Source organism: Sarcophilus harrisii, chromosome X (assembly GCF_902635505.1).
Source record: "Sarcophilus harrisii chromosome X, mSarHar1.11, whole genome shotgun sequence".
Classification (NCBI taxonomy): Eukaryota; Metazoa; Chordata; class Mammalia; order Dasyuromorphia; family Dasyuridae; genus Sarcophilus; species Sarcophilus harrisii.
This window is the reverse complement of record NC_045432.1, coordinates 79,456,149-79,465,242: the sequence shown is the minus strand read 5'-3', so window position 1 is coordinate 79,465,242 and position 9,094 is coordinate 79,456,149. Positions and strand designations below refer to the sequence as shown.

General features: G+C 55.4%; 1 protein-coding gene across 2 annotated transcripts; it reads left to right on the top strand.

Moving 5' to 3' along the window:
- The first annotated feature begins 1,530 nt into the window (after positions 1-1,530).
- On the top strand, positions 1,531-6,539 carry LOC105751098 (uncharacterized protein CXorf49). 2 transcript variants are annotated; one of them, XM_031944525.1, is made up of 7 exons: positions 1,531-1,651; positions 2,217-3,284; positions 3,790-3,943; positions 4,301-4,362; positions 4,856-4,901; positions 5,340-5,381; positions 5,501-6,539. In XM_031944525.1, exons 1-7 carry the CDS (start codon positions 1,649-1,651, stop codon positions 5,545-5,547), a joined length of 1,422 nt encoding a protein of 473 aa, XP_031800385.1. In that variant the 5' UTR covers positions 1,531-1,648; the 3' UTR covers positions 5,548-6,539. The 2 variants fall into 2 exon arrangements, 1 of the variants encoding a protein (XP_031800385.1); XR_004230493.1 differs by having other exon boundaries at positions 4,856-5,381; positions 5,501-5,558.
- Positions 6,540-9,094: the final 2,555 nt, after the last annotated feature.

Here is a 9,094-nt window from a genome sequence, read left to right as displayed (position 1 = left end):
TACATTCTTGCTGTCCACTGTCCATTGGACACCTTTCTCTTCTCCCCTTTTGGGAGACTCTAAATGTGAGCCAAGACCTAAGGAAGAAAACAAACATTTCTGAAGCACCTACTATGTGCCAGGCACTCCATTAAGCACCTTACAAATCTGTCAGTTGATGCTCGCCAGTCTAGTAGATAAGTGCTGCTCTCATCTGCATTTCACAATTGCAGAATTGGAGATTATATGTGACTTGCCCAAGGTCTCCCAGCTAGTGTTTGAGATAGAATTTAACTCGGGTCTTCCTGAGTCCAGGCCTGGTGCCCTATCCATTTTTGTCACCTAGATGCTCCAGGCACTTTGCTTTTAAGTATTTCTTCCCTGGGGATATGGAGTGGAGGTGTAAGGGGCGCTTAGTAGGGAGAGGAAGGATTATGCAAACTTCCTTCCCTCGCCACCTGCAGTTGCTATTATTTTTATAACTCAAGTGTGAGCCCCTTAGCATTGCAGTTACCAGAGAGGATTCTGGTTACTCTGAACTTCTCTTCAAGCAGACTTGCTTGTATCTTCTAACGAACCATTTCTGATAGACTAATTATAATTATAATCTAATTAGCTAATACCCCAAATGGCTTTTGTCTTCTGCAGAAGCCACTTCTCCTTTGGTCGCTTTCAAGAGGGAAAGACAGGAAGTCATGAGAAAGAAGTGGGCAGGGTGGAGTAGTGGACAGACCATTGCACAGGGAGTTGCCAGGACCCGAATTCAAATCCTGCTTCAGACCCTTTCTTGGTTGTGTGACACTGGGTAAGTCATTTAACCTGTCTTGCTTTCAGTTTTCCCCTCGGTAACATGGAGATAATAACAGGACCTTCTCCACAGGATTGTTTGGAGGATCATGTGAGATCATATTTGCAAAGTCCTTTGCAAAGCCTCAAGCCCTGGATGGCCGCTAGCTAAAACGGGTCTGGGCAACCCCATGCCAAGGGGCACAGGTGCATTGCGGCCATCATTCCCCTCCCCCCTCCCCCCCCATCTGTCACCGTCCAGATCCAAGCTTCTTAAACATTCCCCCAAGTAAACAAGTCCAAAGATCTCATAGTGCGAAAATTTGCTTTTATCTGTAATAAAGGGGAAAATTATATGCTCAGCAAAGAATTGTTTTAAAGCACGTTTCTTTATGGTTTCTTATCAGTAAATGCTGATTTGTACACGCATTGTATATACCCGGAGTCATGGAAAAACTTCGTGGAGAGAAGAGGGGTCACCGCCCTCTTTCTCCGCCCCCCCCCCTCCCCCCGCTTCCTCCCAGGCTTGCGTCCTCGCCCCTTCCCGGGAAAAGATCGGGGCGGGCCCTCGATCTACCCAGTCGCCCCAGCAGGCCACGCCCCTCGGCGTTGCCCGGACGCGATTCGGGGCCCCCGGGCGGCGGCCTCAGAGAACCCGGCGTTCCCATTGGCCGTCGCCTGCGTCGCTACGCCGCGCTCTCCGGATTGGCTGAGCCCTCGAGGGGCGGGCATACAAAGGAGGCGCCGATTGGGCGGCGGGGAAGCCCTATAGGGGTGCGGCACCGGTTTTGAAAGCGAGGCTGTTAGGACGCCTGGTGCAGTAGAGGTGCTGGGCTCGGAGTTCTTTTGCTCTTCCAACGCGGCGAGAGGCCAGCGGGTAGCCATGGTAACTTCTCTCCCGGGCCTAGCCCTCCGAACCTTCCTCAGAGCCAGGGGAGAGCCGTTCGGGGGCCCTAACCTTCCCTACTCAGGCGCCCGGGGCCTGGGTTCCAGTTTTCCCTCAGCCCGCCGAGCTGTGTGCGCCGGGCGTGGAGGAGGGGGGGGAGGGGGAGGGGGGGAGGGGGGCTTTCCCGCCCAAGGCGTTGAGTCCCTCAGAAGACACTAGGCCCGAGAGCAATTTTGGGGTGGGTGAGGAGCGGGGCAGTGCCGGGAGTGCCCCGAGCGCGCGCCCACTCTCCTTCCTGCTCCCTATCGCGTTCGGTATCCCGCTCCCCTTCTTGCTTCCGCTCCCTATCCTGCTCCGGCTCGGTAACATGCTCAGGATCCCACTTCCGCTCCCGCTTCCGCTCCCTAACACGCTCCTGTTCTTGACCCTGGTCAGGATCGGTGGGATGGCCTTTGGGTCTGTGCACTCTCCGGAGAAGGGAGGGGCCTGAGGGTGGACCTTCGGTGGGAGCCGCCTGCAGGATCCGCGATTGATCTCTACGCAAATGCTTTCTTTCCCTCTTCAGCAATCTCCCAACAACACTCTGGGCTACAGAGCTAGCTTTGCCGAGGAGGCTAAGATCATTTCGGAGCAGCTCCAAGGCCAACAGGGAGCAGATGTATCCACCATAGAGGCCGAGGTCCCACCTCCCGAGCTGGCTTCCTCTGATTCTTTCCTGCTCTCAGCAACTGTCATGGAGGGCCTGGAGCAGGGGCCCATTGACGAACCGGCCACGCCCCCTGCTCCAGAGCGGCAGGAGCCTAACCTAGCACTCCCCGGTGCCCAGAACCTTCTGCTTCTCGAGCAGCTGCCAGCTTCGCAGGAGGCGGCCAGTCCCATCGACCCAGTCAGATGGCAACTTAACGTGACCATGGAGCTCTGCAGCCTGTCCCCCGATGGCATCCAGGCCGCTAATCCCAGTCCTGTGACCCCTCAGCCAAGCACTGAGCTCAATCAAACCTGTGTGCTTAGTGCAGCTAGTCCTCGCCCCGAAACAGTCCAGGCAGAAGGCAGCCAGACCCCAGATGATGAAGCCAGTGGAGAAGGGCCCCTGTTGACCACCCAGGAGCTCCCTGACACACCCATAGATAAGACTTTCTTATTTAGCCAGGCTACCTTTGTGACCTCCACTCCACATGGAGCTTCAGGAGGGTTGAAGCTGCTCAAAGCAGCACCTGCTTTCTCCTTCCCAGACAGCCCCCCGATTCGGGAAACCCCCAGTTTAGTCAAGGTAGAGCAGCCCGGTTCCAGACGACACGGGGTTCTCCCAGCTGCGGGCAGCCCGCCCAAGGTCACCGCCAAAAGTGGTCCTTTGGGGAAGGTAGTCCAAGACAAGAGATCCCTGGGTGGGACCTCTTTACCTATTTCCAGGAGAGGGCATCAGGCCCTTCCTCTGCCCGGGCAGAAGAGATGGTCCGCTGTCCCCTACAAAGCCTCTGCCTTGCCCGTCCTGCTCAAGTCCAAAAGGGAACCCTTAGCACTTCCGGGACCTCGGCAGCCAAAAGGCAGGACCATGGAGACCACCAAGATGAAAGAAACAGAGCCAGCACCCAAAGCAGCGAACAACCCACCCTCAACCTCCAAGGTATCTCAGGTGAGTAAGCTGCCCCCTCCTGATGCACACGCTCTGTCCCGGACCGTTGTGGCTCCTAGGGTAAAGGTCAGCTTTTGACACGGTTACTGACAGCCTGACGAGTTACACGTTGAAAAGGGGTAGATGCTGGCCCTCTGAATGATGCCTCCCATTAGATCAGTGCTTCTCCCCTTCCCCTTCCCCAAACCGGTCACACTACAAGTTCACTGGGAAGGCTTGGGCCTTCAGGCTCAGTCCCGCTCTGCTGTCAAGTCATGGCCTTTGCCCTCCCTGGAAGAACATCAGATTCTCCACTTTCTGTCTGGCCCTGTGCCAATCACTTCTCCCTCCTGGGGTATCTGAGGCAAGAGCAGTGGATAAGGGGCTGAATCCTTCCTTGCCATGTGCCCTTACCCCATCTGTAGCCAATGATCCAGCTGTGAATAAAATCAGTTAAAACAATAGGGGTGTGTCTGTGTGTGTGTCTGTGTGTGTGTTTGTGTGTGTGTTTGTGTGTGTATTTCAGCTCCTGCGCAGCAAATCAGTACCCCCTCGGTTCTCCTTGCATCAGAGAGGCCCCACTACTCGAGACCCTAAGATCAAGGACCCCCAGGTACCTCGGAATTTGAAGCCCTTGGCTCCCAACCAGAGCACCCGATCCAGAGCTCCATCCAGGGCAGGTGAGTTTGGGAAAAGAGGATTCTACACAGAGGGCTTGGATACAGTCACCCCACAGGTTCTAGGCTCCCTTCCAGTACTTGCCAAGCCAGCTGAGCTTCCTTCAGTAACTAGGGCTATAAGCCCAGCAAGCTGGGCTCCACACGGCTACCTACTGGGCATGGAGAGCACAGAGAAGCCCAACCCCCTGCAGCTTGGGGCATACAGCCGGGCCTGTGCCCAGAGCCGCCTCTGGCTGCAGCCTGGCTAAGTCTCTTAGCCCCTCAAAGACGGTCAGAGCCAGAGCCCGACACGCCAGCAGGGGGCAACACTGATTCAGCAGCTGTGATCCTACCGGGTCTGGATCCCTTCTGTTTCAGATGATCAACCCTCCAGGCAGGAAAAGAAGTCCCAGTCTTCTCTAGGGCAGTCATGCCCTCAGGTAATTGTGAGCTGGCCTCCAAGCCAGTGGGTCCCTCCCTCTAGACCTAGATTTTTCCAGTAGCAGCTTTAACAGGGGAGGTAGGGGGCTAGCTGGGCCCTCTGGGAAAGAGAGAAGTCTCATACACAGCCACGGGGGACAGAGCGTGGGCTGAGAGGCCATGGTGGATGGAGCCGGGGACCCCGGACGAAGCAGCCCGCCCAAGCTTTTGTCTCCTCACCTGTAAGACGGGCACCATGGTAACTACTGTTATGAGAATGAAATAAGGTAATGGATGGAAAGTGTTTTCTAAACCTCTAAAGCAGCGCACACACACACACACACACACACACACACACATGCAGAAGCTTAGTGTTAGCTCTGTCACTTCTGTGCCCTTTTCCCAAAGGAGACAATCAGGACCCTTGTGGTCCTGGGCGGGGAGGGTGGTTGGTTTGGGTTGGAGGGTGGCTAAAGTATTTTAACCTCTTTTCTGTGGTATCTTTTGGGACAGTGCCTTGTACTGCAGAAACAAGTGGAGGATCTCAAAAGCCAGCTAGGTATGGGGGGGAGAGTGGGGCAGGGACAGGCACCCACGGGCAGGGTTGCCCGGTCGTCCTTGGCAGCCAATCCCTGGGCACCCTTTTTGGCAGAAGGCCAATATCCTAGAGTTGGGAGGCAGGTCGACCCTGCCCTCATGCATGGCGGGGGAAGGAGGGAGAAGTTAGGGCCTTGTTTCTGTGTAGCTGGAAGGAGGCCGAGTCACATGGAGAATATGATGGGAAGAGGCCCTAAGTGAGGAGACCACAGTAGGGGCCAGAGTCGAGGCCGAGGGCAGACCTGCCGCTGCTTGCTCTCCTTCACGATTCTTCCCAGCTTTCTTTAGCTTTCTGAGCCCCAGGAAAGCTTGAGTAGGGGAGGAGGGCATTGGGCAGATACACAAAGGCTGGGGGGTGGGTCCTGCTTTCCAGGGCCTCACAAATACCCTTCTATTCCAGCTGCCTTGCAATGCCTCAGTGGGGAGCTCCAGGGACATCGAGGTTTGTAGCCAGGGGCAGGGACAGAGGTTGGCTGGGGGCTGGAGCAGGATGGGAGATGTGGAGACTCCCTTTGCTCACTTATTTCTTTTCTTCCTCTCTTGGTTCTGTTTGACTGACAGGCTCGGTTCAGGATTCACCCACAGCAAACACAGGGGGCACCACCTGAATGCCAGCCCACCCCCCCCCCTTTTCCCCGACTCCAGGGCCCTCTTATCCCAAGAAGGGCCCTATTATGGAGTTTTTCCAGGTTCTTGTTTCCCTTAACTCCACCCTGACCCTGTTCCCCACCCTAGACCATTGGCGCTAATAAGCGCAGGGGTGGGGAATCTACCAGTTCTGTTTGGAGGGTTGGCTGAGGCCGGGTTTTATTGAGAGGCCTCATCACTGTGGATGATAGCTCACTGACCTCCAGCCACTCTGCCGAGTGGCTGTTCCCCATCCTCACTCGGGACCCCACTACCCCACTTTAGGTGGATTGTCAGGAAGAAATGCCGGGAGAGAGCCGTGTTCAAATCTCCCATCTGAGGGGATTTTAAATGATCACGGCCAGCCAGAGAACTGGAGGGGACTTTCCAGGCCGTCCAGTCTGATGGGACACACACCACACAGATACTAAATTATCTGTTGGGATCTCACAGTTGAAAGCTGAGGGCCAAAAGAGAAATTTGGAAGCCACTGTAATAAGGCCAGCAAGAATGAGAAAGGCCTAGAGTAGTGGCAGCTTGAGTGGGGAAAATGTGGGCAGGTCACAAAATGCAGCCAGCCAGAATTTTACTTGTTGGGGGGTGGGGGGTACATCGTTTATGGAGTTTGAGATATTAGGACTAAGCGAGGACATATGACTGAAGCTCCTGGGGATAGGGCAGCTCCCCAAGAGCTCAAGACTCCCTCTGACTCGTTGGAGGGCCCCCTGATCTGCGTGAGGGCAGGGGAGTAACCGGTGCTTCTGTCTTGTCAAACGCAGGCAGCTGCATTGAGGTTTTAGAGAGGTTCAGGCAAGAGAAAAACACCCTTTTAGAAGGTCGAGAAACACTAATGGGATGGATGGTGATTACTGTGGTTCAATTTAAATCTACACCTTCAGAGCAGAAAAATCTTCTATATGATCCTCTCTGCATATGAAAATGTCCATGTTACTTATGTTTTAAGAATAAAGAAGTGTTTAAAAAAAAGCCTCCTGCATATGTTTGTACTTTGGGACCATTAGCCTAATTCAGCCTGGGGCCCGGTGGAACCCCTGGCCCCCCCTCCCAAGTGGCAGCCCTGTTGTGTTCCCTAACCTCGTCCCACCAGCCAGCCTGTCCCAAGCTCCCATTGTGGGCGCTCTCCCAGTCGGTCCTCTGGATCCAAAACCATTTTGATTAATGCTAGAAAACCTTTCTTCTCAGTTGTGAGGGCAGGTTCTCCAGGATGGGGGCAGATATATTGGGAAATGAAATGATGGGGAAAAATGAGAGCAGTAATTGTTTTCAATCAGCTAAGAACATGTCCTGGGGCTTCTCGTCCCCCTGCACCTTTGGTAACCTCATCTGACTCCCAGGTCTAATCCACAGCCCCATCTCTCTAGCCATGGAGGGAATATTCTACACCGGACATCTGTGGGCATTTCAACCTCAACATATTAAAAAACCAACTCCCCCCCCCCCCCAAGAAAAAAAACCCAAACCAAAACCAAAAAAAAAAAAAAAAACACTTCTTGTCTCATTGCCTGATTTCTCTAACGGGAACCAGCATCCTCTCACCCAGGCTTGGGACTGTGGGGTCATTTGCTGCTCCCTATTCCCACCCATGTTTAGTTGATTCTGGTAAATGGATGAGAAAGTGTTTTTAAAGTATGGGTGTGTGTGTGTGTGGGGGGGGGGAGCCTGGGGAAAAGGCTGGGGACAGACCAAGGGGAGCAAGCTGGTGCTCACCTTCAGGGAGCTGCCATTTGAATTGGAGAAGATCCCACCTAAAGGGAACTGGAGTGGTCTGGAAGGGCCTAGGCCCTGGCAAGAGCTCCCCTGGCAGAAACTATTCCAGGGTCCGGATCCAAGGTTCTGAGGGAGGGGGATGAGGAGGGGGCAGGCATGGGTGAGCAGGAGAGCTCTAGGAAGCGAGAGGGATGGGGGGGGGCAAACTCACAGTGAGGATGAGGAAGAGAGCTGGGAGGGTATGGGAGTCTGGCATTCCCCTGCCCCCCCTCCACACACACAGTGGGCAAGCCTGGGCCTGGCTTCCTGACACGGGAGGCATTTGTCGGGGGAGTCTGGTGGCTCACTGGGTGGCCATGCAGAGCTGCCATGTCTGCTGGGAGTCAGAGTGACTGTGGCTTCCAGGGCTGGCCAACAAGAGGCACGGGGCGTGTCCTTAAGGCAACTGAAGATAGGGCCCAGTGCCCCACCTAACACCTCTCACACCCTTCCTTTCTCCCTCCCACTCTTCCTCCTCCTTCCCTTCCATTTTTCTTCCTTTCCTTCCTCTCTTCCCTCTCTCCCTCCCCCTCAGCAGTCTCTGGGACAGCCCTGATGGTTGAGGTCGATGGTCTTCTGTACAGAGGTCACCTTATGGATGTAACAGCTAGAGCTCTGGGCCTTCCCATTTGACTTCAGACCCTTCCTACTGTGCGATCATGGCCAAGTCACTTCAGCTGTTTGCCTCGGTTTCCTCAAATGCAAAATGTGACTAATAGTGGCTGTGAGAGTGCGGTGAGAGAATCTTAATACTTAGCACAGTCTGGCCCCTCGGGAGCACCCTATAGATGGGAACACGGAGGGGCATCAGGCGGGCAGGCCAGTGCTCCAAGAATCAGACAGCATTTATTAAGCGCCCACTAGGCGCCGGCCCCTGTGTCCAGCACTGGGGAGACAGAAATTGGTTCAAGCCCCTCCCCTCAGGAAGCTCCCAAGCCAATGGAGGAGACAACCCGGATACAGATCTACGCAAAGCAAGCCCGGTGAGGGACAAACAGAAACAAAGAGCAGAGGGGAGGCCCCGGAAGGGAGAGGGACTGCCGGCAGCTTCCTGCAAGTGATGGGACCCAGAGGAAGCCGGGGAGCTCAGCAGTCATGGCGGAAGAGGGCGGACAGCCACCCCACAGCCTGGAGACGGAGGCCTCGTTCAGGGAACAGCCAGGTGAGGCCGGCGCCGCTGGGTTGACTAATCTAGCTGGAAGGTGCCCAGGGTCCGAACCAGGGGCCGGGCGGGATCAAAGGAAGGGGATGTATCCAAGGGCTGCCCCAGAGGTGCAACACACAGGCCTTGGAGGTTGCGGGTGAGGGCAAGGAGTCTGGGATGACGCCTAGGAGGCGAGGCTAGGGGGCAGGGAGGCTGAGGGTGGCCTCCACGACGATGGAGAAAGGGCGGGGCAGAGGGAAAGAGAATGAGTTTTGGACGGATCGAGTTGAAAACGTCCACTGGCCGTTCAGTTTGAGGCGTCCAGGAAGCAGTTGGAGGGGTGGGGCGGGGATCCCGGGGCACACTGGGAAGGTCCTCAGCACAGACAGGGTCCTTAAATCCAAGGAAGCCCAGGAGACCGGCCAGGTATAGAGAGAGAAGCCCCTGTGCTTAGAGGATGGGATCTGGAGGAGGACCCAGCAAAGGAGACCAAGGAGGAGAACCGGGACAGAGACAGAACGGTGTCCCATCAGCCTAGAGGGAAGAGGGATCCAGGAAGAGGGCGAGCCAGTGGCAAGAGCTGCTGAAAGGGAGGACTAAGAAAAGGACTCCGGAGC

Coding starts and splice junctions, on each gene's coding strand:
- LOC105751098 (XM_031944525.1), top strand. Junction 3,285..3,789: donor CAACCTCCAAGGTATCTCAG/GTGAGTAAGCTG, acceptor TGTGTATTTCAG/CTCCTGCGCAGCAAATCAGT. Junction 4,363..4,855: donor TAGGGCAGTCATGCCCTCAG/GTAATTGTGAGC, acceptor CTTTTGGGACAG/TGCCTTGTACTGCAGAAACA.